The sequence below is a fragment of the Apodemus sylvaticus genome, chromosome 1 (genome assembly GCF_947179515.1).
Source record: "Apodemus sylvaticus chromosome 1, mApoSyl1.1, whole genome shotgun sequence".
NCBI classification, from domain to species: domain Eukaryota; kingdom Metazoa; phylum Chordata; class Mammalia; order Rodentia; family Muridae; genus Apodemus; species Apodemus sylvaticus.
In genome coordinates, this window is record NC_067472.1 from 2,470,216 (window position 1) to 2,497,694 (window position 27,479).

Consider the following 27,479-nt stretch of genomic DNA (forward strand, 5'->3'; position numbering starts at 1 on the left):
CTGGTCCATTTTCATAGTAAATGGCCAGGACTTGATTACAAGTTAAGAGTAGCGTCTCAAATGTGAATTAGTAAGTTAAATCCGAAAGGAGAAATGGTAAAAATGCTTTGTGTCAAAGTTATGATTAAAAAGATGAAAATGACTCTCCCAATACACACCAATTACAATAGATCCTCAATATAGAGGTGAGACTTTGTGAGCCCCTCTCTTCCCTTGTGGGGACTTTGCTTGACTTGACCTTGTGCACACAGTCCCAGCCATTCTAAGTACATATGTGTAACTATGCTCGCATGTCTCCCAAATGCTCATACATGTCACACTAAAGAGACTTAATGGGTATTAAATTAAGAGGGATATTGAGGGGAGAGAGAGAAATTGGGAAGGAAAACTCAGAGGGACAGAAGAGATATGAAAGGGTGAGGGAATAGGGTATCAATTTAAATCCAAACACATATGACTGTTTAGATATTAAAATATTTAATAAAAATAAGGTCACAAAATTTTTCAAAAAACATAAAAGTTAAGCCTACAGATATGAGTTAAACTAAAATTCCAGAGCAACTTTGAAATGTTAGCCTTGAACCTCAAGTAAATCTTGTAAACAGTTAAACCCCAGGGAATTCTGTATCTGCTGGGGTAGTGGGTAAACGGAAGTCTGCCTCCTTCTGTCTGGGTGACCTTCACAGTGTCTCTGGCAGCATGTGACTGAGCCTCTGCTGTGGTGCAAAGGTGGAGGTGTGGGCAGAGACTCTAGAAGTAACAAGACCAACCCTTGCAGCCAGGGAAAGTGGGTGGCAAAGTATCTGAGTTTGGCATCCCCTGGCTTTAATGGCCTTCAGATGTTCTCTGCCTTGGCTTGGCTGAGCTAGCTGAGCTGGGCAGCCTGTCTGGCACTGAGGCTGTGGTCACCTTACTGACTGACCACCACTCAACTCAAGGCCATTAATTCCAGTCTCTGGTGGAGAGAGAGGTGGGGGAGAGGAAGAAGAAGAGGAAGGAGGAGGAGGAAGAGGAGGAGGAGGAGGAGAAGGAGAAGGAGAAGGAGGAGAAGCAGACAGAGAAGAAGGAGGAGGAAGAGGGGAGGAAGGGAGAGGGAGAGAGGGAGAGTTGGAGGGGGAGGGAAAGAGGGGGAGGGAGGGGAACCTCAAGCTTCTGGCTGAGGCAGCGACAGGAGGAAGAAAGGCTGGCACAGGCCCTATGATCATCTGTCTACTTCTGATCTGGTTCTCAGGATACAGCAGAAGCCAAGATGAGGGGCAGACATAGAATTGAGGTTTTGTCACTGTACAAGAGAAACAGACATCACTGAGGGATTGTGGGTAGCTGCTGAGACAGCACAGGTAGCCGTGTGGCTTTCTACAGACTGCCTTCTCATCAGCAGGCCACCACCTCTTCTGAATACCTGAGCAACTTCTGGGCTTGGTTGAGGGTGACCATGGCTCCAGCCATAGATCAGTCAAGGAATCTAGGGAATCCTCTCCAGAGAGAACAGTGGTTGTTCTCCTGGCACTCACAGCTCTGAGGAAGGGCTAGACAATGGAATGTTACAGTTCCTGTAATGTGAGAAGTCTTTCTTGTCATTTCCAGGTTCCAGGTTCTGTTCTGAAGGTCGAGGATAGCTCATGCTCACCCTCACTTCCGGGAGTCTGATAAAACAGATTTATGCCATGTGAGGAAACATTTCCAAAAGGCTAAACTCACTAGAAAACTGCACAGGGTTTGCTAGTGGAGTTTGAGATCTCAGCCTCACTTCAGGACAGAAGTCATGGTTCAGGAATGTCTTCATTCAGGTTGTCTATTCCTTGGCTGTCTTCAAATCTGGGATTCTACACGACAACATCTTTCCATCCAAGCAAGAGCTACACCAAAGGAAGACATCATTTGTTACCAGATTAAGGGTCACAGCCTGGGCCTCAACAAGTCAGGTTCAGGCATTCATCCTCAGCAAGCTGATGAAAAGACCCAAATTAATAGTTTAAAGCATAACACGATTTATTCAGTTTGGCCACAGTGAGAAGAGGGATAAAGAGACCCACCTGTCTGCATCATCCATGTTGTGCCCACTACTGCACACCCTGAAACACACACACTCTTTTACCTTCGAGATCCTGACATGAGGTTTAGGTTTAAGAACAGAGTCAGAATTATGCATATCTAAGCAATTTGTCCCTCCCATAGCTGACCCATCCTTGTTTTGCCTCCACTCTCCCTCAAGGTTTGCTAACAAACTGCAAATCTCTAGAAGAAAACTCCCCTTCTGACTAATCTGGGTTTAGCCTTTCTCTTTTCCTGAGTGAGATTCCTTGGGGGGTTATTCTTGCAATAGTCTGTTTCAGAGTCAAATGGAAGGATACAGCGTTTCCTTCCAGGCCTGTTATAATTTCAACCCTTGTTATGAAGAGGGTAAGAAATTTTGTAAGAGCTGATGGTACTCAAGGTGATGAGAAAGAGCTGAATATTTGGGGACCATAGTTCAGAGGACAAGTGAAAAGAGCTGGGTATGAGAAAATATTAGACGGTGGTCATACAAGGTGTTCTCAGAGGAAATGCCAATTATTGAATGTATGTCCTAAGAGCAGTGTAAAACTGAAGCAAAGACATGCCAAGCCCCACTTCACAGCTGAGACAATTAGGACCCAAAAATGTTAAGAGCGGAGTGTGGAGGAATGGAAGGGTGGGTCCTTAATCCAAGGGCCCCATTTTATACCTTAGTACTTTTCTCTATTCCGCCAGGTATTAGCTTGTTAATCCACAGAATGGGTAGAATTTAGTAACTCCATTCTTGGACTAAACTGCCTCCAAAGGGGGCTGTGTGCCTCCCCTACACACACACACACACACACACACACACACACACATCAGAGGCAGGTTGGAATATTGGTTGAAGGAAAAGTCACAGGGTGCCCTTGAGTTCAGAGACTGCTGTGTCTCTTCTGCGGGATAACACAGCTGGATCTAGGAGCTCATTAGCTTTGGCTTGCTTGCCCATGCTGGTTCCCTCTCTGCTGCAAGCCCTTTTTTGAGGCACCAAGAAGACTGAATGTTCTTCCGGTTGCCTGCTGGAGGTAGGTGAAGGAGCTGAAGGTCAGCTCCTGTGGGAAAACCTCTTTGCCAACCACATGTGTCTCCAAAGCTAGATTGGCACCTTATCCTTGCCAACTGGCACTGCAGCTGCCTTGGGCCTAGGACTGGCTTGGGTCATCCCTGTCCTTACACCAGAGGCCTGTCTTCCATCCCCTCTCTCTTCCCTTTGCCTTGAACTCTTTAGCTCATGTCACCTCTCTAATATATCACATACCCCTGCCCAGGACAGCCACAGCTTCCTTCAGTCCTTCCAGATCTAGCCCTTTATGTAGGTCCTTGTGCCCTCAGATGCCTGAGTCCTAACTTCCTCATTCACATTCCTTTCCATGGGACTACAGTGTGCCTGACTCTCTTCCACTGCTATACTTGAGATCTCGAATGTTCTGCCAAAGGTCCAAAGTGTTGAAGGCTTGGTGCCTAGTCTTTGGGGTGATTGGGAGGTGTCAGAGTCTTTGGGAGGTGAGACCTAATGCAAGGAAGTGAGGTCACAAAGGACGTATTTATGAGGGATGTTAGGTCTATGGCCTCTTCCTGGCTCTTTGTGTTCCCTACCGTCATCATGTTAACAAGCCTCTTCTGTCAAATGTTCTGCTGTGATGCACTTTGTCACCACAGAGTCAAAGCAGCAGGGCCAAGTGACTGTGGACTGTAGACCTCAGGAGCTGATAGACCTGAGGAAATCCAACTTGGTAGGGCAGGGAGTTTATTGGTTTTCTATCAGGATGACTCAGGCAACTTTACCTAAGTCAATCACTTATCTCTTCTATAATGGTAGTTAGCATCTTCGGGAGAGGAGGTGCCTTGTGAGTCTTACCTGCCTCATCCTTCCACAAGGGAGTATTCATTGGGTAGCTCTTGTGAGGGTCTCGTGCAGATAACCAAATCTTCTCTGTTTCAAGAGGGTGATGGTCACGCCTAACTCAGAGAAAAATAGCCATGCCACACTCATGAGCTCTTTGTCTCGGGTATTTTTCACGTAGACAGGAGACTGGCACAATAGTGACCTTATTACACACCCAGCTTTCTAGCTCTTATGGGACCAAAAGTCCTATGGGACACATGATTATTTACAAATAAATATACAATTACCAATGACTAATAAGAGAAATCTTACTAGCAGGGCTCCCATCTAGGATATATTACATGTAATTTTGGCTTTTTACAACAAGAATTACTGTGGAAAGTAGCCATAATTTAAGCAGGACCCAAGCTCCTAAACAGGGTATATGAAGCATTGTCTTAGCATGTTCATGTAGCCATAATGAATTCCTGATACTGGATAACTTATAAAGAAAATAATTTTCTTGTCATAGGTATGAAGACTGGGAAACCCAAACTATCTGATGTCTGATAAAATCTGTTCTTTGTTTCCAAGGTGATGTCTTCTTGCTAGGTTCTTCCGTGGCAGAGTGGATGACTATCTTTACTTGGCAGTAGACATGGGTATGTCATACAGAAACCCAATGCGTCTTTCTAGGACTTTCTGGTCCCTTTCTTGATGATAAGTTTATGGCACTCAACAACCTCTGATAAGGACCCATCTCTCAGTGCCACAAAAATGGGGATTAGTTTCAGTGTGGAATTTAGGGTCTCACAGTTATTCAAATTATGGCTACTAGTATGTATTGAATCATGTCTTTCCCACTCCCAACATCGTTGGAAGCCTGACTCCTCCCCAAGTGTCTCAAAACAGGATCTAGTTAGAGTTTGGTCTCTCCAGAAGTAACTAAATTAAGATGGAGTCATTAGGGTAAGCCCTGGTCCACCACGATTATTGTCCAGATAAAAGGGAGAGAATTTGGATTTGAGAGTAAGACATACTGTTATAATTTGTATATGCTCAGCCCAGGGAGTGGCACTATTAGAATATGTGTTCCTGGAGTAGGTGTGTTCTTGTTGGAGTAGGTATGTCACTGTGAGGGTGGGCTTTAAGACCCTCATCCTAGTTTCCTGGAAGCCAGTCTTCCACTAGCAGCCTTCAGATGAAGATGTAGAACTCTCAGCTCTGCCTGCACCAGGCCTGTTTAGATGCTGCCATGCCCCCACTTTGATGATAATGGACTGAACCCCTGAACCTGTAAGCCAGTCCCAATTAAATGCTGTCCTTTATAAGACTTGCTTTGGTCACAGTGTCTGCTCACACGAATAAAACTCTAACTAAGATACATACACAGTGTGGACATGTGACTGACCATGAAGCGCAGAACATATAGGCATGTCCATGAGTGCAGGCGGACAGGAGCTGGGTGAGTAGCACAGGACAGGTGTGCCCTTGTGTCCCTTGAGAAGAACCAAGCTTGTCTACATCTTGATCTTGGGTTTCTTAGTCTCCAGACGGCAAGGATGTCTGCGGGTGAAGCCACCCAGTTGTTCTACTCTGCTGCGGCAGTTCTAACAAGTTAACATGGCTTCCATGTGACCCTCTCCCAGCTTAGTCCTGCCCTCCTTGATGTCTGTCTTCCTGCCCAATAGAGGAATCAGTTGCAGCATGTGCCTGCTTTTCCCAGAGAACAGGCACTTCAGTTATACCTTCCTGGTCTCTACAATGATGATAAGATTATTTTCTCTGTAAGTCTCCCTGGACCAGGCCTTTATTATAGCTACGTGGTCTTTCATACTCCCCCTGTCAGAGAATTTGCCACATCTCACACCTCTTGCCTCTTTCTCCAGGGCCCCAGAGAAAGTTTTTGCTCTCAAAGCCTAAGGCTGTATCTTCCATAGTTTTGGTCCTCAGCCAGACTCCCCAAACTTTCTCAGATTCTAGCAGCTACGTAGATTCCATTCTTCCTAAAATGTCCTCATGATGATCTGGAATATTATGATTCATCAAGCATCAGCTCAGGAAATAAAAGTTTGGATGCAAGTTATCACAAGGGAAAAAACTCATTTCTACAACTGGTTAAAATAACCATTAAAATTAAACACTAAATAGGCAACTTCTTTCCAAAGAAATGCAGAATTAATTTTCTTTACAGTATGAACAAGCCTGGGGAATGAAAAGTTCCTGCAGCACGGTGGACCAACACATGCGTGAATGTGGGAATGACCCACAGGTTTTCCAAGGGTCAGATCTTGTGACTGCTTTTTAATTACTCATGTGTGACTTTCCTTTTAGGCATGTGATTCTGGTCTGAAGATGAGACAGAGGACATTCTTGACCATGTCTTCAAAGATAATCCTTGCATTCTAATGCCCTAGGCCAGGGCCAGTTTGTGTACCTTGGGAGATTGTAAACAGAGTGTAGATTAGTTGGACATTGAAGCTTTTGTTATAAGTACTGCATACTCTCAGACCCAAGGACTGTAATAACCCTCCACAACCTGTAGATCTGTAGCCAGACCATGACCACGCACTGAGGTTAACCCACTTGCAGCAGCTGAGGGTAGAACGTGACAACTCACCACACTGTTGATTTCCTTGGTAGAGCCTACAGTCACTAATACTAGGAATCAGGGTCCACTTATTGCCTCCACTGAATGCATGAAGAAGCTATAAACCAGAGAGGAAACAGCCTTTGCACTGGTCACCTGGTTTGAGCATACCCCTGTCTCACAGCCCCATTACAGTGCCTCCAGACGGTCTGAATGACATTTGAGCTTTATGTCAATAAGTTGCATGCTAATCTGTGCACTGTGGAAACAGGAAGATGATATAAATGTGTTTCCATGAGTCACAGAACTTATCACATACAAAAGGAAGTTTTCTGAGGTTTGCAATGGTTCTAGAGGAAGAGAATGTGTACCAAGTTCACAGAGACAATGTAGATGTACACCAGCCAAGCAGTGAGCAGCTTGTAGAATCACTAACGTCTAGTTCTTCCATCTGATTGGAAACAGGCCCCAGTGGAAAGCCAAGTCCAGGTCAGGTTAAAGAGAGACTCATAGGAGTGGTTAGTGAACAAAGGTAATTGGACCTCCACAGTGGGGATCCTGGAGGACAAATGTCCTGTAACACCACATGGCAGAAACCTGTGATAGAGAGCTAAGATGCAAGGCCCCGAAGTGAATAGGGCACTGTCTGCTCCTGCCTAAGGTTCCAAAGTATCGTTAAACTCCTGGGTTTATATGTATTTCCCAGTCCAGCACTGGAGGTCAGAAATGTCCATGTGGAATTCCAACAATATTAAATGACATTCCCAAGGGAAAAGGAGAACTATACCAAGTTTTCACACAAGGTCTAATCTTGAAGGAAACTCTGGGAATAAATGTCACCTAACAAGCTATGTCAGTGTTTGGCATTATTTCAAAACTTCATGACAGCAAAATGAATTTTTATTGCCTCAGAGATTCTATTCATCTGCATTGTGAACTCTCCTTGGCTTTTGATTAAAAAAATACACAAAAAAAGTCCAATGAAACTAGCCCATGTATCCCTTGAAATTTGGAAAACTCAGATGCTCCATGCTCCATAGAATAACCATGAGAACCAGAGTCTGTCCATCTCCCCAGGTGTGCCTATGAAAATACACATCCCAGCAATTACAGGAAGTGAGTTCTTGATTCTACACAGATCATTGCAACCTTGGGACCTGCCCTTTGCCTCTCTGTGAGTTTTGCCCAGGTGCATATCTCAAATTGTGGACACTGTGTCCAGGTGCACACTGCACAGGAGGACACACATTCTAGGAAAGGCAGTTGGAAGAAGAGGGCTGGGGCTTGGCACCACTCCAGCTTCAGGCCCCATTGGCTATGACCGCCTTGCCGGCTCCTGGAGCATGTGGCCACTCCTGTGTTGACACGACTGCATCTGTTAGGGCTCAGGTTGCCTGAGGTCCCTGAGGCTCAGGGCTGGTGTAAACAGTCTGATAATGGTGTGCCCAGCAGGTATGCCCTACTTTCCTCACTCCATCCCTGTGTAATCTTCTCTGCTCTTCTTTATTTTAAAATCAACGATTCTACACCACTATGCCCATAGTGTGACGAGCACTGTGATATCTTACCCTTGACCAAGAAGCAAGGCTGCCATTCATGACTACCTCAGTCCTATCTGGTTCTGCTCAGTCACTTCAGACAAGTTCTCACCCCCAATAGCTTGTATATCCACAGGGAACTGCTTCCTCCCATCTGTCTGCCACACTGACATCTCAAGGGGATGTCAGTCAGTCTTTCATCAAACTTGGGCCCCAAACCACCACCTTAGCAAAGACTCTGCCAATGTGCTCATTCCCTTTCCTGGCTACCCTGTCCTAGGGCATACCTTGCTTTGTGTACCCAGAACACAGCCACACAGCAGTGCCCATCTGGGTTCAGCATCCCTGCTATCCCTCCCAGGCTATGATTCTTACTCTCTGCTTTCCTCTGTGACCAGTGCCTGACACGGTCACACATACAGAGCCATTTCGTGATACGTGTCTGTAGAATTGTAGGATCTAGACTACATTGAGGTATTTTGCTAATGCAGCATCACCTTGCCTATGGTGTGGGGTCAGGTCTACAACTGGGTCCCACTGTGGCAAAAGACCACGTAGCATCTACCAGCTCTGACTGCTTGGAGGCCCCGTCGTCAAGGAGCTGAGTGTCCCCTGCTTCTGCCTTCATCTCTGTCACCACCGCATGACTACTTATTATTGAATCTTCACTGGTGGTGGTCCATGCTGGTGCTGTTGCCCACATATGTTCATTTGATATTTCAAAAGAGTCAAAGTGGATGGGAAAGCAAGAAAAGGCACAATTGCAGTGCCAGCGAGTAAGGAAATGGTGGACTAGCATGGAGAAAGGATGGTCTTCTTCTCCCCAGTCAGCTGCAAGTTCCATGCCCTTAAGCAAGAGGCAGAGAAGGCGCTTCAGCTAGGGAAAGACTACTGGTGGAAAAGCCTCTTGAGGCTGCTCTAGTATGTGGCAACTGAGATGCTAAAATGTGGACGCTGATGATTTATTGATGGTGACGCCTCTGTTGTCCTGAGAGAATCTTAGATAATTTTTATCTTGCTAGTCTTGACTTCGGTCTTGAAGATGTGTAAGAGAGACTGGGAAAGTCTCAGATAAGTTAACCTTAAACTCTCAGTTCCAGACAAATATTCCCTAAGTACCAGTCTGTCTATGTTTAGCTGAGCAGAAATAGTCACCTCCAAAGGCTAAGGTAACCCACATATTCCAAGATGAAGGCAGAGAAGCCAAGCCCTTTTATGGTGTTCGTCACTTGCAGGATACCCACATAGGCCAAGGGGAAGTGCTTTGGACAGACATGGCCTTAAAGGCCCCCAAAGCAATGGTTATCAGGATATACGTACCGGAGACGCCATCTAACCAAGGCCACCAGGAAAGAGGCATGATGCATTTTTGCTCAGCAGTATGGTGTGCAGAATCAGCAACAGATTTTCATTTGTCTTATGTGTGACTGTTTTGCTGCATATATGTCCAAGAACCACCACATGGATGCCCATTGGCTATGGGGTAAGAGGTGGGCATTGGAACTTCTGACATTATAGATGGTTGTTGGGCTATCTTGAGGGTGCTGGGAACTGAACCTGAGGCGTCTTTGAGATGTTCATCGCCACTAAGCCACTCTCCAGTCCTCAGAATTAATAACTTTTAAAGGTACATGACTATCAACAGTGGGGCTGGAGGATTTATTTAGGTTTTTCTCCATTACACTGGGAAACCCTCTTCTACAATGGTCTCTTTAGAGCCTACCAGGGCACCACTTCTACAGACTCTTATTCAAATCTAAGCACCGGGAAGGGTTGGCGTTGCTCAGATGGACAGAAATGAAATGAGGTACTGAGGCTCCTGGGGTAACTAAAGGGGCTACCCTCTGGGGAGGGTGTGGTTTGCCTGGAAGATCTATGGCTAGGATGGGTGAGAAGAGACTAGGCCTTCTAGAACCTTGGTATATTGCATAAAATCACAGCCTTAAGCTTGAATTACCCTATCTGAAGATAACACTCTACCGGAGTCATTGCATTTGAGTATGAGTACCAGGAAAGATAAAGTTTACATCTTGAGTATACAAGTGAACAGTCTCTGTCTGCCTTCACTCTGCAAGCTACAAGCTGATCATTCATTTCTGCCAAGGTGATACCTGTGACTATACCAAGTCACACCAGACACTGTAGGCATACAGGCTTATCAGTCACCCAGACCTGGGACTATGCAAGGGGCACTCCAACACAGATGTGGCAGGCAGGCTGACTCGGCATCTAGTCATCTATCTGGTGCTTTGTCATAAACCACCATCAGGAAGATTACCACAAGGAAGGACTGCCACCCCGACCCCAGACTCCAGCTCGAGTGTAGGTTTCCCATGCCCTGACACCCAGCCCACTTCACAGTGGTACTCTTATGGTCTGCCAGTTGGACCTGTATTTTGACAACTCTGCACAGCTCAGTGCTGTGGTTAGCAAAGCTTCAGATCTTGTCCGATTATCTGAAGTTAACATGTGAAGGAAGATCTGAGAGTTAATGTTAGTAATTAAGACCAGAATGAAAGGGCTGTGGTTTCTGTGGCCAGGGCTGTGCTAGTCAAGCAAAGCCAGGGGCTCTCGGTGACCTGCAGCCAACATGGCTTGGCAGTTTATTGTCCTTTGACAAATTCTGACAGGTGTGTCTGGCTGTTTTCGACACAGATGCTCGACAACAGGTTACCTTGAAAGTATCTATACCTGAGTCTGTGTGAATGTGACCCATGTCTGAGAGCCCCCCACCCTAGTAATTCCTGCAGGAAGTCTGCATCCTAGAATCTATCCTGAATCCTCCTTCAGACCTTGTAGGCAGGCAGGCATGCATGCTTGCAGAAGGGAGGGAGGGAGGGAGGGAGGGAGGGAGGGAGGGAGGGAGGGAGGGAGGGAGGGCCTTAAGCAGTCTGACTTGCAGTCAAGCTATGCAAATGAACTTAAATGAGTAGTCTCTGGGGGTTCTCATCAAGAGCCACCATAGGCTTCTCCCCCACCAAAACCAAACTTATCACCTCTAAGTGTCAGGAAATCAGCATCATAGACTATTTCTATGAGTATAGACCCTCCCTGCTCTCTGCCTCAGTTCCCCCTGTAAGAAGATGCGATGAGGACAAGGATCTGCAGAGTTCCTGGCCACTCACCCTTTACTTCTGTGAATCTCCCTGCTCCCCGAGGAAGAGAACACAGTGGGTGTGGAAGTGATGGGGGTGGGGGAGAAGGTAAAGTGCTGTTTTGTTGGATGCTATGGTGAGAGACCTGCATGCCGAGAAATGCTCATCCACGCTTTAAATATTCAGTCGTCAAACGTCCCTGCAGGTGGCTGCGGACATCTGAGATGGACACTGTGTGGGTAGGTGCAGATGATGATTTTATTGGTGTTACCAAGAAGTCACATTGTGCCTGGGGTTTCACAAGGCAAGAGAGTGAGCAGAGTGTCTTCTCTAACAGTGTCTTCACTACAGAAGTTGTACCTGTAAAGAAACACAAGGGTTTGGCACTGGCGTGCTCGGTCATCCTGAGGAAAGCTTCTGCTTTCTGGGAGTTAAGCAACAGTTTGCATGGATTTGAAGTTCAGAAGCCTGGGAGAGACACGCTAAGACTGTGGCTGCGACCACTGAGTTTCTAGGAAGAAGCCACCCAGCCTAGGGCTGGGTCTGCTGTTGCTCTGAGGTGGTCAGTCACGGATCCTGCCATGCACTGACTGAGGCTTCCTAAGGCAACACGCCTTCTTTCACCATTTTAATAGACACTGGTGGCCACAGCAGGCCACAACTGGCTTAGAGACTGTCACTGATGCTTTCTTAGTCACCCTTAAGTCTCAGCTGAATGCCATATCATCTATGACAGATTGAACCCTCTGTTGCAGGCAGATACATCAAAAGGTCCACCTGTGTAAAGTAGACTCTGGGCGAGGAGGTCTTATGATGAGCCCTGCCTTGCAGGAGAGGAAACTGAAGTACATAAAGCTTACGTAAGGTAGAAAATGCAGATGCCATTGCAAGTCTACCTTAAGCCACCGTTGAGATCTCCTGTGTGGTGTTGCTCACCCCACTCTCCCTGTCTTTGAGGGCCAGAAAGTATGGCTTTCTCCTTGGGTTCCCCATCTCTTTCACACCTTCTAGCTATTACTGCTTGTTGCTTGCTGATATCTTCATTTGTACAAGAGCCTCCTCTTGTGTTATCGAGACTCACATGGTAATTATGTGGGAGCTCATGGCAAATGGAAAATGTTTTCTAACATGAAGCTAAAGCAGACACAGTTGGCTATCTCTGTGGCTGTGGAAGAACCCAGGGCTCCTCTGAGACTCTGCGAGCCCTGACATTCTGTCCCAACTGTTTTTCCATCAGAGTAGCCCCTGGCAGGGTGCTCTGCACATTTATAGCCTTTCTCCATGCTCCTGTAAGCAACCAAACAAAACTACTCGTCTTTGTTGACCCCTCCCGCTTTCTCTTCTGAGCGTGTCTTTACTAGAACTTTTAACCGGGCAGCCCTGCATTTAGGCTTCACTACCTGCCACCTGGCTGCCTCTTAACTGTCCTGATCAGCACCTGCTGTCCTTGACTTTCCCTCCTGCCCTAGTCTCTCAGTCACTCCGTGGTCTCTGCTGTCCTCCTGGGTCATGTGATCTACCATGTGTGCCTGAAGTAATGTCCTCGATACAGGCTCTACCTTTCTTTTCCCTGATATTCGTCAGGACAGGTGTAATGGGATTCTAATGTGATTTTAGCCACATAGTTGCAGGTGTTACACTCCTTGTCAAAGTCACATTACAATGAGTTACTGAATGGGTGGGGGATAATACAGGAAGGATGAGCTCTATTTGTCTCTTGGTCTCATGTCCCTGAAAGAATTCTAGTTAGCAGGTTAGAACCCCATTGAGAGATGACCTCATCAGCTTACATAGGAGAGGGAGCCAAGAGGAGGCTGTGCCACAATATTAACTACTCTTAACTTTATTATTATTATTAGTGTTATTTAATAACAAGTGTTCCCAGCAATTCTCATAGTGGTAGAATGTCTAAATAATTTACTTATTGAGTTTTTTATTCCCCAAGCTAGTTTGTGACATTTGAAGTAGGTTTTGACTTTCTTCTATTTTAACCACTTGGTCCCAGAATCCCTTGAGAGAGACTTGTCTATCGGTAAGATGGCTCAACATGTAATGACACTTGCAGCCAGGCCTGGGGTTGATCCCTGGAACTCACATAGCTAGAACTCACTCCAGTAACTTGTCCTCTGAGTTTTTGTGAACCATGGCGTGTGCTCATATTATTTCACAAATAAGTGCATACTATTTCTTCCCAAGACAAGATTTCTCTGTGTAGCCTTGGCTGTCCTGGAACTCTGTATACCATGCTGGCCTTGAACTCAGAGATCTGCCTGCTTCTGCTTCCTGAATGCTGGGATTAGAGGTATGTGCCACCACCACCTGACAATATATAAAACTTTTAAAAAGAGATTCTGTCCACAGAGATTGAGTAGGCAAAGTCACTGTGCTCACCCACTGGAGAGTCTATCAGACATACATGGATTCAGGGCCATAGGGCCTCAGGGAGCGCTTCCTCTAGACCTGTTTGATTTCCAGAAAATGTGCATCTCTCTTTAAAAACCTTCAGGAGTCCAGTGACATTCTAATTGGATTCTAATGTGATTTTAGCCTCATAGTTGCAGGATCCAGGCCTAGGAATACTTCTTAACAGACCTTAGGAACTGACTCTACAGGCAGTGTCTTACAGTGGAGGCTGGAAGGAAGGCTCTCCACTGACCAACTTGGGTCTTCTCTGTTCTACTGAGAGAATGCCTAATCCTGTTGATTACCTAACCAGTCTGATTTCTCTACTTTCCCACCTTATGGGATCAGGGGTGATTTAAGAAGTCCATCCATCCAAGGTGATGACCCCTGGATCAACCACAATTCCCTCTGGCAACTCTTCTTCTCATCCACATCTGAGTTTCCAAGGGTTTGGGATTACTGGCCCCATTTAACCACCAATCCCAAAGAACGTCCACCAGTAGCTGACACTTCCCACCAAGCAAGCCACCAGGAATGTTCTGCTGGCTGGACGTGGATGGAACTTGGTTCTGCCTCCCCAGGTCATCTCTCCCCATTCCAGCTGCCCCCGTTTTTAATGAAGGCCCTATGCCTGCTCAGGAAGGAATGGGGGGAGCTGTGGGTGGGGATGGGATTCTACAAGTACTGTCCCCTCTGTGCATTCTGTGTCCTATTTCAAATGATTTCTTTTATCCTTGTCTGTCCTGGGGGAGGGGATTCCCCTACAGACACCCTCTGCAAACATCATGAGACAACTCAGCAAAGGAAGATACATACTCTGTCCGCTCCTCTCCCTTTTGCACAGTGATCTTGGCTGCGCCCACTTTGGGGAAGCTTGGGTTTATCACGTTATTATTCCAAAGGAACTTGACTTTCTCAATTGTTCCCACATCAAGCTTGGCATCAAACTCATTGGAATGCGTAGCACCGGGCATGATAATTCCCCTTGAAATAAAGAAGGAGAAACATTCCTGTTCACTGAAGCACATTGTAAAGTTCATAAAGGACTAGGCCTCTCCACTCTTATCCTTAGTAAAATAACCAGTCTTCTTCAAAGTCATCCTTAAATCAAAGAGGAGGGGTGGAAAATTAACAATGAGCTGGCAACACCAATCTATTACTTAGGATTGCTTTTCAAACTCAGATTAATTTCTCTTTATAGAAAAAAATGAGAAACCTCTCTCAAATTATTTTAGTTTTTTTGGGAAGGATTGTCTATATAAGTAAGTTATCTTCTTAGCTTAAGATATCTTGTTACACTAATCAGTATGCAGGGTATCTGGAACAATAGATATTTAAAATATAACCTGTTAAACAAGAAAGAAATTGTTAGGCTTAAATTAAAAAATATTAGAAGTACAAAATTATTTTTTGTGCATAAAGAAGTTTCAAACCCACTGATGTCTAAAGATGTAAATGTTTAAGTGCCGTGCCCACCCTATGGGGATTACCTGAAGATATCGTACTGGTGAGTATTGCCGTTACTTCCAAACAGAGCCACTTTGGCTTGTCCTGTGGCCATTCTTCCAGAGAATGTCAAGGAAACACGGTACCTCCAGCCTAGGCAAAGCAAGGGAGAGGTTGCCTTATTGATAAAGAAAATAGGAGTCCTACACAAAATTATCACCCCCCACACCCTTACACAGAGGCACAGAGTATAAAATATCTTACTTGCTAATCTACACTTCAAATAAGCATCCAAAAGTGGCCCCACTGGACCAGTACCAACCAGTAAACACGGATGACTGCCTAGAGTTAAATTCATGATAAATAAATTGTTTACTCCCTCAAATTCAATAGCTATGTTGTGGGTTTTAAATTGCCATTGGGGCCAATGGCCTCTGGGTCCTGCAGAGGACCTAAGCAAGCCCTTTGTTGGAAAAAGCTCTGTTCCAGAATGATAGAGCTGTGCATAATGGCAAGAAGAGGCGCCAGGCCTCCAGGTTACCCATGAGAAGGAAGCTCAGGAGTCAGCTTTCAGAGCATCTCCAGCCTGGGTCCTTCCCATCTCTACATCCCTAGCACCTCTTACATGATGAAGTTGTCATGTAAGCTTACCTACAGTGCTGTTCCAGGGCTTGCTTGCATGCACAAATACACATGCACACACAGGTGTATCATATACAAACACATAAATATGCATATACACAGAGGTATGTGCATCCAGTGTACACACATATAAACACACAAATTCACCCAGTTATCTACACACACACACACACGTGTCTAGGTCACACTCACCTTTCACATTCCCAGAGATGTTGCCCCTGCTCTCTCCTTTATCAGGGTCATGTCCCCCATGCTCTAGTCCAGCTGCAGACCACCCAACCAATGCTGCAGTCCATCCAACCAATGCTGTAGTCCACCCAACCAATGCTGCAACCCAGCAGATCAATGCAGCAGCCCACCAGGCCAATGCTGAAGTCTACCCAACCAATGCTGCTACTAAGGACTCATAAATTTTAAAGCATGTTTTGGTCATCTGTCCATTGCCATGCCTACTAGTGGCCCATATCTGTGACCCATAGATAGGTCCGTGGCTTTGAATGGTTCCTTCATTATTGTTAAAAATATATATAAGCAAGCATTCCAAGAATTGCTACATCAGTGAGGGCTGAATAATCAGGCTATATATAGCTAGCTAGCTAACTAGCTAGATAGCTAGATAGATAGATAGATATGTGTGTCTATAGTGATGGGAAGGCCCCAGATCTCCATGGAATTTGGCTATCCATCTATTGGTTTGTCAGACCAGAAATATGCCTTAAAATGAATGAGTCATTCTCTACATAAATTATACCTCAATACACCTGACTTTCAGAAACTGCAGAAGGCATATTATTTTGACAGAGTCTTATAATTCATTGTTTCTGTTTTCATTGGGTGACATCCCATTGAACTCACTAAGCTAAATTGTCACAAACGATACAAACATGCCTAATCTGGACCTTACCTCTGAGTGAATTCAACATGAGTAGGACAGGAACCACGCCTTTCTCAGCTAGCCCCTCCCTCTACATCAGACAGGCACCAGGGCACATGATAGAGAAAGGGAAGTACCTTATGGAGACATGCTTGGCAAAGGACTAGTCCCAAGTATGTCTCTGAATGAATACACAGGAGAGAGAGAGAGAGAGAGAGAGAGAGAGAGAGACAGAGAGAGACAGAGACAGAGACAGAGACAGAGACAGAGAGACAGAGAAAGACAGAGCCAGAGACACAGAGAGGCACAGAGAGACAGAGAGACAGAGACAGACAGACAGAGAGACAGGTAGAGAAACAAGAGAGATACAGAGACAGAGAGACACAGAGATAGACAAAGAGGCAGAGACAGAGAAACAAGTGAGAGATAGAGAAACAGAGATAGAGAGATAGGGAGAGAGAGACAGAAAGAGACAGAGAGAGAGAGAGAGAGAGAGAGAGAGAGAGAGAGAGAGAGAGAGCTAAAAGGAAGGGAGCAATGGACTGTAGAGGGTAAAAATTCAAGCTAGTTCTTTCCAAAGCTTTACAAATTTACAAAATTGCCTCAACCCCACAAATGACACTGCTGACTTCCAGTAGTTCCACAGAATGGAGATCAAATGGAAGAAGTTGGAGTGTTCTCCGTGTCTCAGTCGAGTCATTGCATGGAGGGCTCAGTGCAGGTACACCCTCCTCTAAGGTAATCCAAATATGTTCAGAAATCTTTCAGGTTAGGGACAAACCTTCCCGCATAACAAATATAACACTTTCTTGACCCGGGAAAGTAGTCAACTCACGTGCAAAGTTCTTGGCTTCCCCTGTGTTCAAGAAGAACTTCTGTGGTTCCTCACTTGTCTTGCCAGCAAACTTATCGGCATAGTGACCCATCTGTGGGCAGCCTTGATCTGGGCAGGGAAAGCATTTGTTCTGGTAAAGAGAACAGGGGTCTGTGAAGCAGGTTTATCTTCTTATGATATCTGGAAAAAGACTACATTCCATTCCCTTGTAGCCCAGTTCCCCCATTTGCAATGGGAAGGGAGTTAGAGATCATCATCTCCAAATTCTCTCCATCTCAACACAATTTTTAGCTGTGATACGCAGCATGTTAGAATGATCAGGGAACTTTAACAGCACTGCCATCTTGGGCCCAGTTCCCATCAGAAAGTTGTATTTCCCAGACAGGTGTGTGGTAGTGGCGTCAACTCTCCATATTGATCGTAGACTTTACATACAGTATTCTTCCCTTTCTTTATATTTTAAAGACAGAATCATATGTTGCCCAGGCTGTGTTTGACGTCACTATATAATAGAGAATGACCTTGAATGTCTGATCCTTCTGCTATAGCCTCTCTAATGCTGTCTACATAGGTCTGGGCTTCAATATTTGGTTTATCAGGTGCTGGGGATTGAATCCAGGGCTTTGTGCATGCCGGGCAAGTATTCTACCAACTGAGCGACAGCTACAGACCCAGAGTTTGTCAATTTCTATGGTGTAAATATTTCAACCCTGGCCAACTTTAAGCTGCCAGCATGACGTCACATGTATGGAGCTAATGAAGGATGTCCTACTGGATCTCATGTATCAAAGAGGCAGGCAGCAGTATACCATGGTGGTTGTCTCTTCACTGTGGCAGCCTGGCACAGAGAATCCTACCATTTGCCTTTCCTTCACTCTACTCTGGGATAACTCTCCTCACACATCCCCTTCTATGTTTGATCTACAGAATGGCACGTTCCTTCTCATTCTAATTTCTGTTGTTCTTTCCAGCCAGATTTCAGTGCACCCTTCTGCAGGATGCCTCCCAAGCTCCTGTCAACATGGATCTCTCTGATCATCAGAAAACAGATCTGGTCATCCTCTCCTCTGTGGCTCATCTGGGTGTGCGTTCTGAGGGACAGAGTGTAGCACGCATTGAGAAGGCACTATGATTTCCATATAGTAGGACCTCAGTGTGTGATGCCCTTCACTCATGGCAGAATAATAGCTTACAGACTCAAAGTCCCTGTAGGAAGCGCAGGGGTATGCAGCGAACCCATCAGGGTTAAGGATGCTCTCCAAGTAGTACTTGTAGCTTCTCAGGTGGTTACAAGCCACAAAGTCCCGGGTTCCTGGGGAGACAAGGCAGGAGGTCAATCCAGGCGATTGTGTGTATGTGGGGGGGGGGGCAGGCTGTGACAAGATCTATGTCTCTCTTTCTCCACAGTAATAGTTCCAGAGTAGGGTTGTATCTTCAGAATTTAAGTTCATAATTCATTCACAATAATGTCAATAAGCAAACAAGGCTTTGGGTGTTGAGGGTAATGTTCTGGTTACCTCATTGGCCTTGTCTGCTAAAACCCCCCTTCCTAGGAGGCAGATGTCCCAGTACTACTTTTATAAAAATATCCACAATGATTCACAGATACTAGCTAGCAAGGTGGAACGTTCATCTGGTTCAATACTGTCTCTCCAGCCTCTGTGTCCAGGTACAAGGTTGGAAATCCCCAGAAACACAACCAGATGTGCCTTTTCTTCCCGATGTGACACCATTAGCATTAGGGCGTCATCACAATGCTCTTATGCACGTGAAGGTAAAAGTAGCTTCCAGTGGCTCCACCTGAGTGGCCCTCTTACCCTCAGTGTTCTTCCATGTCCTCACTCAAGCCACCTGACAAATGTCCCAGCAACCCTCTCAACCTGGCCTTAACCACTCTCCATTGTTGATGGAGTAGTCAAAGTCCAGACATGTAGCCTTAATGTTTGCACAGAGGCTATCCAAACTCTTTTGATTAAATAGAAAGGATCCTAGTAAGATACCACAAAGGGTTTTGACTCGAATGGTGCTAGTTGATTAGTATGGCTGGAAATGACTGTTGAGTTCTTGATCTTGACAAGAGCTGTAACAGAAGGATGCCCTTTAACCCCAAGTGTGCTCATCAGCTGCAAGTAGATGGTCCTCCTTCTAGCCTCCCTCGTGTGATTGCCCTTCTCACCATAAGTGAGCAATGACTTGCACTGTGGAGATGGCTTTGCCACCGACTCCTCTAGGATACCCTTATTCTAGGGACAGAACAGAAACTAGCTGCAGAAATATTTATTCACAGGGGCATTTGCAAGAACATTCTCTTGAGACATCCTGCACAATCCCTCTTGCCGCCTCCCATTCTCTGTGAAACGACTGTCAGCTGATGGCTGGGGTTGTGCAGAACTTTGATTCTTTGTGGCTTACGCATTCCAGCACATGGAGGACAATGTTTGAAGGAAATACAGAATTGGTGGATTTGAGATATGAGAACTATATAGTTGGTTTTTTCCCAGAAATTATGTGCAGAAAGAAACATTGTTTATTTTAAGAGGAAGTACACTTTCATTACTAAGGTTTGCTATGGTGGCTGATCTTCTACTATGGCTCAGTTGGTAAAATGCTTGCCTTGAAATGACAAGGACCTGAGTTTCATGCCCCAAACCCATGTTACAAAAGAAGCTAAATGTGGCAGTACATGCTTTTGATAGTGCTGGCAGGGTGGGGGGATATTCTCTAGGACAATGGGACCTGATGTCATTAAAAAAAGGTGCATAGTTGTCTAAGGAATGACACAGAAAGTTTTCCACTGCCCCCTCACATGCAGTCTTATACACACACATGCACTGCCTACACAGACACACACCCCTACACACACACACACACACACACACACACACACACATATACACACACACCTATACATACAAACCTATATACACACACCTACATACATCCTTACACACACACACACACACACACACACACACACATATTATTTATGGCCAGCACTGAGTATCTCAAAGAAGCAACATCCTCCCAGACTGCCCCTCTCCCCTCGGCTTTACCTGACCAGATGCCATCAATGTCCACAATCTGTGACAGAGCATTCTTCTTGCATCCAGGCATGTTCTGTCCTCCATTGGGGAAGAAGTCAAGGTGCCCCACCATTTGGTTTGTTCCAAAGCCTAAAATATTTGTACAGCAATGAGACAGGGTTTGGGATGCAAAGGGCTCTCAGGGTTACTGTTGCCCACAGCAAGAGGCCAGGGCACTGCAGGGCTCACCCAAGAATGGGATCAAGGGTGCTGCATCTGTGTGAATCACATCAACAAACTCAGCATCCGAGGGGTCGAGCCGGACCTCTTCAGGAGTGCCCTCAAAATTTGCTTCTACAGGATCTAGTCCTGAAAGGGACAGAAAAGATGTCAAACTATAGGCTCACAGGGGTGGGGGGGGGAAGGGGAGGGGGACAGGTCACACAGGGATTATGCAATTGGATGGTACCACACTTGTTCAGTGACATTGCCTGGGGACATGGGGTCTCAATGCTCTTCATTTATAGGGCACTTTGTGGCAGGAGAGGAGGGCACATGGGCAAAAGAATTCAGATTATGTTTGAGCAAGGATTTCTTTCTACATCAGATTCTTGCGTATTTAATATTCTCATTTTCTTTGTTTTATTTTAGTGAAGAAGGAAAAAAAAAACAGTGTTTTAGGCCTGTATGGGTTGCCTGGTTGGAACAAATTGTGTATGACTTTGCAAAGGTCATTCAGGATTTTTGTATCTCAGTTTCCCTATTTCATAAATCGAAGGTAATGATTCATTAATTTCATATAGTTGTCAATTAAATAATTCAATATGCAATGTGTGGCACAAAGACTGGTATGGAATCATATAATCTATGTGCTCTTAGGTAAGTTATGCTTCCTTGACTAGGTTTCTTTGGTTCTAAGGATCAGAGGGGAAACACAAAGTGCAGTGTTTAATCCAATCAGGAACTTAGTCTATGCTTTCTTTAAGAACAGTGTTAATATTCTCATGTAGATGTATTCCATTGCTCTTGTTATAATGTGAAGGCTTTGCTGTGTCTGAAGGCTGCTTTGACGGTGTCGGTTAAAAGATGTTTTTGGTAGATATGGTGGGTAGAAGAAACCTTTACCAGCAGAAAGGTGAGAAGCAATTTTCAGGTTCCCTGACTTCCCCTGACTTCAGAAAGAAGGCAAGGAATGGGTAGAGAGCAGTCCCTGCTCAGGTCATGTCCATACTAGCTACCCTCTGCAGCCTAGCTGTCCTGGGTGTGCAAAGCTGCTACATGGCCCACACCAAGGAAGGATTGCCCTGGGGAGGAATGACTATGGTCACAGCAGAGGGGTCACAGAGAAACACAGCCACCTTGCCAACAGTGAGGGCCCATGTGTTTCTTAGAAGCTTCTTAAAATCCCTGTCCAGGTTGTACAGCCAAGGGGTTCAGGACAGCTCTAAGCTGGACTATGAGCTTGTCACCATTCTGGGACTGCCACAGCTGAGGGGTTTGGGATGGCTCTCAGCTGGGCTACGAGCTTGTGGTCATTCTGGAGTTGCTGGCATGGGACCTGGGGCCTTACCCGTAATCCTGCCTAGACCTGGAGTCCGACTTCCGGCTTCTCCTGCCACATGGGCTCCTAGGCTGTGGCCAATGAGGTGGACTTTGGAAGGCGAGTAGCTGTAGTTTCTCTAGAGAGGAGGATCACATGTGCAGGACACGTTTGGACTCTGGGTTCTCCAGCTGTGTATTTTCCTTGCTCTCTGGGGCCTTAGAATTGAACTCTAGCTCCTGACAAGAGCCTTAGAGTTTTCCCAACTCAACATGTTCCTTCTGAGACTCTCCTCAAGCTAAAACCCATTGTGGTCTCAAACAATGATGCTTTCCTTCATTTTCCCTGTTTTATACCATGGTAGCCCATCTTCCCTATGTCTTACCCAACTACTATCTAAAGATCCTGTCTTCAGCAACCCTTTCCTGGGAGACTTCCAAAATATCACCCCATACACACATACAAGGTGGTCTAACTATCCCCGTGTACCCACACAAAGCCTGCTCACTCTTCCCCCACCTCCAGAACCCTCTAAGAGATCACACTCTGTAGTCACTGCAAGTCTTCCCTGCATGTAGCTCATTGAAGGTCTAGGACTCCATTAACCTCCTCTATCTTTTCACATCCTATTGTCCCTGTCCTAGAAACACAGGACAACCAAGGCATCCACATGCACTATTCTGTGATATCCTTCAATAGGCCTCTCATTAATGGGTCTGCAATGCTTCCTGCACAAACCCAACAGGTTCTGATTTCTGTAGGGGTGCAGAAGTAGTTGGTTCTTTGTAGACCTATGACTTCAAAGATAGGGAATAGTGGAACTTTGACCTGGTACAGAATTCCTAAATTAACACAGTGAAGGAGAGACTTACAGTATTGACTAAGATCAAAGACTGGGATAATAAAGAAGAACTGAAATGATGGTGGAAGGAAAGATTTTCCAGCAAGAATGGGACCCAGTGAAATGGGGACCCGGAGTCACAGGGACCAAGAGTCACAGGGACCAAGATCACAGGGACCCATAGTCACAGGAACCCATAGTCACAGGGACCAAAATCACAGGGACGCAGAGTGGCAGGGTCTCAGAGTCACAGAGACCCAGATCTCAGAGACCCATATCATAGGGACCCAGGGTCTCAGAGACCCAGATCACAGGGACCCATGTTTGTCAATTGCGTGTCTTGCCCCCAGCTCTGGGTGGCTTTCTTGAGGCTTTGCCTCACACAGATGCCACTTGTGTAGTGGGCAGCTCCTGGAGCTCGATGATCCGGGCCCTAAGACAACTCTTCTACCCACCTGCTTTATATATTGGCAAGCTAGTTAACTGTCCTGTGCTTCAGTTTCCTTAACTATAAATAGGAGAAGATAATAAAATCCCACCACTGAGTGTTAGCTGACACCTTCTCACCCACTCGGGTGCCACTAAGGTGGTGTCCACTTCTTTCATAACTGCTAAATTCAGCTTGGTGCTCCACCCAGATGCTGGCCTACTCACCGAAAGGATGTCAATCATCTGAGCCACCTGGGCACCCACTACTCGCACGTTGCTGGCAGCCTGTGTGTAGGTGGTCTGAGAACCTCTCTTCCAGTCCACACAGATGCAGTTCACCTCCTCTACTTGGAACATGTTCTGGGGTTGGAGAGACATGGTATTGACAGAGGGCATGGGGAACACCTTTCAGTCAGGGGTCAGAAGGGCTCCTCGTGCCTTCTGGCTGGATAGTCTGGACTTTTCCCAGGGGATCCTGAAGTTCATAAGGGTAAATATAGCAGCAGAGAAAGTCTACACTCTAAAGATGGAGGAAAAACCGGCCCCTCTGATATCTTTAACTGAATCTGACAAGGTGAATAGATTGCAGCCTTAAAGGAATCCAGTTGTGACTGGAAATGGCCTCAGTGTAGTGTCATGGCCACCAGTGTGGCTGGTGTTTATGTGACATCATGATTCTGCTTGTGAGAGGTCCATTAGGTGACATGTCAGGCCGCTGGGCATTTCTTGAGCTATGAGGGGCAGAAGCGTCATTTTCCAGTTGAGATGGTATAGCATTTCATGGAGGGAATAACATACTTCAGGCTTTTAGGAAATAAGAGAACACTACTGTGGGAGAGATTGGGGAATTACAAAGAGCACCCTTGAGCTCAGCCAGGCTGTGCACATGGCCGGCTGGCTCCGACATCTGAGATTCCTGTCCAACGCTTTGACAATGGTGCTAATACATCTGATGTCTTGAGTTCCTGATGCTTATGTTCCTCAAGACTTCCATTCTCCAGGCAACCCTGGGAAATCTCCAGACCTTGAAAAGTCTGGGGCTGTAGCTGGATTAACGAGGATGTTTATTAAGGACAGGTGCAGAGGGACAAACTGTAATTTTTCTTGTCACCATTATCAGTTGGTACTGTTACTTCTGCATGTGTGGAAGGCAAGTGGCTGCACAATTTCTGAGACAAATAGAATCTGTATATATAATAAGGAAGAGTTATATATTTTAAGAAAGGAGTATCTTTTACATGTGTGTAGGCTACACATGTACAGTCATATGTGCCTCTGCCTATTTCCCATGTGAACATGTGTGTAGGTCTGAGTTCTCCCATGGCTACCTGATGCCCTGCTCTCTACTGGGCCTCTTCAAAGTTACCCTGTCAACCTTAGTCCTTTGTGTCTTCAATAAGTAGTCACAGGCACACGCCTCTGATGCTAAGGAACGTGGAGAAGGTTTGGACAAACAAAATTCCACAATCCCTCATTTACAGAAATACAAACACTCCTGGCAATAGTGAGTGCTTCTGAACCACAGCTATACAGGACGCCTCGCCATAGGGGAAGGGGGAGTTCTCATAGCAAATTCCTGCTTTGGGCTACAAATGTGGATTAGAAATTGGAGAGGAATTGGGGTTAGGTGAAGAGAAGCAGTTCTGTTGCTTTGAAGATCTTTTGCTTTCAAGCCTACGTATTGTGTCTGTGTGAAGTGGGGCAGTTCAGTAGGGCAGAGCTACATGGATCAGAGAGGTCAGAAGGACATAGTTATGTGGGTGAGAGGTGATCCCTACCTTGCACATGTCAACCACCCAGTTCTCATCTCCTTGGTCTATGAAGCCATGGATGATGAACCGAGTCTTCCTGGCAACTTGAAAATTGGAGGCCTCAATGGTCGATGGGTCAGAAAGCTGGAGAGTCTGTGACAAACAGAAAGGGTTTATAGGTTTTTGTTAACCTATCCCTTGAGCCTATGTCTCTCCATCTCCACCCTTGCCTCGCCTACTGTGTCAGCCTTTCAAGGCTGAGCACAGAAGCAACTCCTCAGGAGGCCATCCTGACCTCTCCATTCCTGATGCCCTGCCTCCTGGGTCTGGGATGGGTCTTACACAGTTATCATTCCTATGGAAGAATTGTTGGACAGTAAGCTCATATCTAGACCAGAACTAAAGAGCTAGCAGGATCTACACAGCTGTAAACCAGTCACTCACCCAGAAGGTGGGGCAGGGCATGGGAAAGAGGTATAAAGATAAGGAGGTGTCCCCAGAGTTCATGAAGAGAAGTCTTACCTGGAAAGCTGTTGGGTTCTCATTGGTGTAGAGCAGGAAGCGAGTGTTGATCTTCTCCGGGCTCCAAGGGAGGAGTTTTAGGGGCCTGATAGCTGTCCCTGCCCAGGGCTCAGCGTCAGAAAAGCATCCAAGGTTATCGTAGCAAACCTCTTTTCCTAGGGAGAGAGAGAATGGATAGGTTCAAGATGAAGCTACTGTGGCTGAGCTCCCAAGCACTAGGCTCCTCTTCAGCAGAGTCCCTCATTCCTGGGGGCGGGGTTTGATGGGGACCTGCGAATTCCAAGCTCTCTCTCTCTCTCTCCAGACTGTCTGGTTGGTTGTTCCCATCTCTGCATGGGGAGCTTTTCTAATGATAGTCATGCTAGGAGTGCTAACCCTGAAGCTATTTCAAATTGATAGCCTCTTGCAAATGAAAATTTAGTTCCCTCCAAGAAAGTCTCCCTGGGGAAACCACTCTTAGGGTAGGCCCCACACCCAGCAGTAGGTGGCCAACATAAAATGAATTCAACAGCATCTTTGATGGAGCTTTGTCTCACAATGAATTTGCTTTTATCTGTACAGGTCCTTTGTGCATATAAATGTATATATGTATATACATATATATTACGGCTTCCAGTTTGGGGATTTTATGGGATTCCTGTGTGTGTGAACATGTATGTCTCTGCATCTACACGAGGGTTTATAACCTTTTAGTTGGCTCTCTTTCTTGTTTGGAACTTTTTTCATATTCAAATTTGTTTGCTTTTTTATTTGTATTTTATTATCATTTTTTAGAAGCCCGTTTGTTTTCTAACAAGAGACAGAGAGGGTGTGGATCAGGATGGGAGGGGAGGTAGGAATGAATTAGAGGTGTGGGAAGAGAGAAAACTGTAGTCAGAATACATTGAGTGGAAAAAGTCTATTTTCAATAAAAGAAAAAGAGAGAGAGAGAAAAACTCTCAAAATCCCTTCCAGCATATTTGCAGAGCACCTCCCACCCCAAAAGTCCATGTTAACACAGCAAAAGTCCACCTGTCACTTCTAGATGTTCTAGAATTTTTCCTAAAATATTCAGGTCCCAAGCTCCTCCAGGCATAGGGAGCTATCCCACCTCAATTGCTGAGCCCATCCTCCCAGGCTGTTCCACCACCTTTCCCAGAATGAGGGAAAGTCTGGGGCCCCTGCAAGCTTTGTCTGAGCCAAGATGTCACTTACCCTGAGCTGCTCCCAGTAGGAAAAGAGGGATTGTCCAGAGGATCAGCATCTACAACAAAGTCAATGACATCAAACATACTCAGCCTGGGTTGGAGCAAAGTCTCTGGGGGATGCTGGGCTGTTTGCCTCACCTCTGTTTTTTAGCTGGTGGAGATGCAAAGGTGGCCGATGTGGTCACAGGAGCCAGGTGCTTGCTCTCCTGGGACCCACCAGGACCTTTTTATGCTCCAGCCTTATCATTTGGACTGTAGTTCGAGCAAACAGTGCGTGATGCGAGCCAGAGCTATGGGAACTCTATCCTTTAATCTCACCTTAAATCCGTCCTTCAACCTGAGTGTGTATTTACACACAAGCTTGGGATGGGCGGCAGATCTTCCCACAAGCCTGGGAAGACAAAAGTGTGCTCCACTAAAAGATGCAGCAGAGCCTGTAGCTTTCCCTTGTCTGTGAGAATCCTTAGGAGCCACGTGGTCTTTGCTTCTTTGCTTCTCTGCTTCAGTTTCACCACCAAGCAGTGTGCAGGTCTCAGTCTGCGTGAAAATGCACTGAGATGGGCGGAGTAGGAGACCCAGGCCTGCCTGGGCTGCAGACAAGTGACTTAGTGAGGTTCTGAAAGGAGCCTGTTATGGTTGTTTCTGGAGGGGCCCTGCCAGAACCTTACAGATACAGAGGCAGATGCTAGCAGCCAACCATTGTACTGACCGTGGGGTCTAGTTGGAGGGTGTAGTGGAGGAGCTGAAGGCATTTACAGCCTGACAATGTCGGCCACCCAGACGCCCCAGGGCTCCCAGAGACTAATCCATCAACCAAGGGATACACATGGTTCCAGACAAAAGTATGGCATAGGAATGCTTTGTCAGGCATTAGTGGAAGGAGAGGTCCTTGGTCCTA

At 46.0% G+C, this 27,479-nt stretch overlaps 1 protein-coding gene across 1 annotated transcript; it reads right to left on the reverse strand.

Annotated features, from left to right (window-relative positions):
• Positions 1–11,328: 11,328 nt before the first annotated feature.
• Positions 11,329–26,826, reverse strand: Pnliprp1 (pancreatic lipase related protein 1). Its single transcript, XM_052182638.1, has 13 exons — positions 26,720–26,826; positions 26,589–26,637; positions 25,395–25,549; positions 24,900–25,025; positions 23,347–23,481; positions 21,882–21,990; positions 20,561–20,680; positions 20,342–20,461; positions 18,482–18,600; positions 17,289–17,418; positions 14,982–15,090; positions 14,308–14,475; positions 11,329–11,448 (listed from the first exon to the last, which is right to left on the reverse strand). Exons 2-13 carry the CDS (start codon positions 26,635–26,637, stop codon positions 11,367–11,369), a joined length of 1,422 nt encoding a protein of 473 aa, XP_052038598.1. The 5' UTR covers positions 26,720–26,826; the 3' UTR covers positions 11,329–11,366.
• Positions 26,827–27,479: the final 653 nt, after the last annotated feature.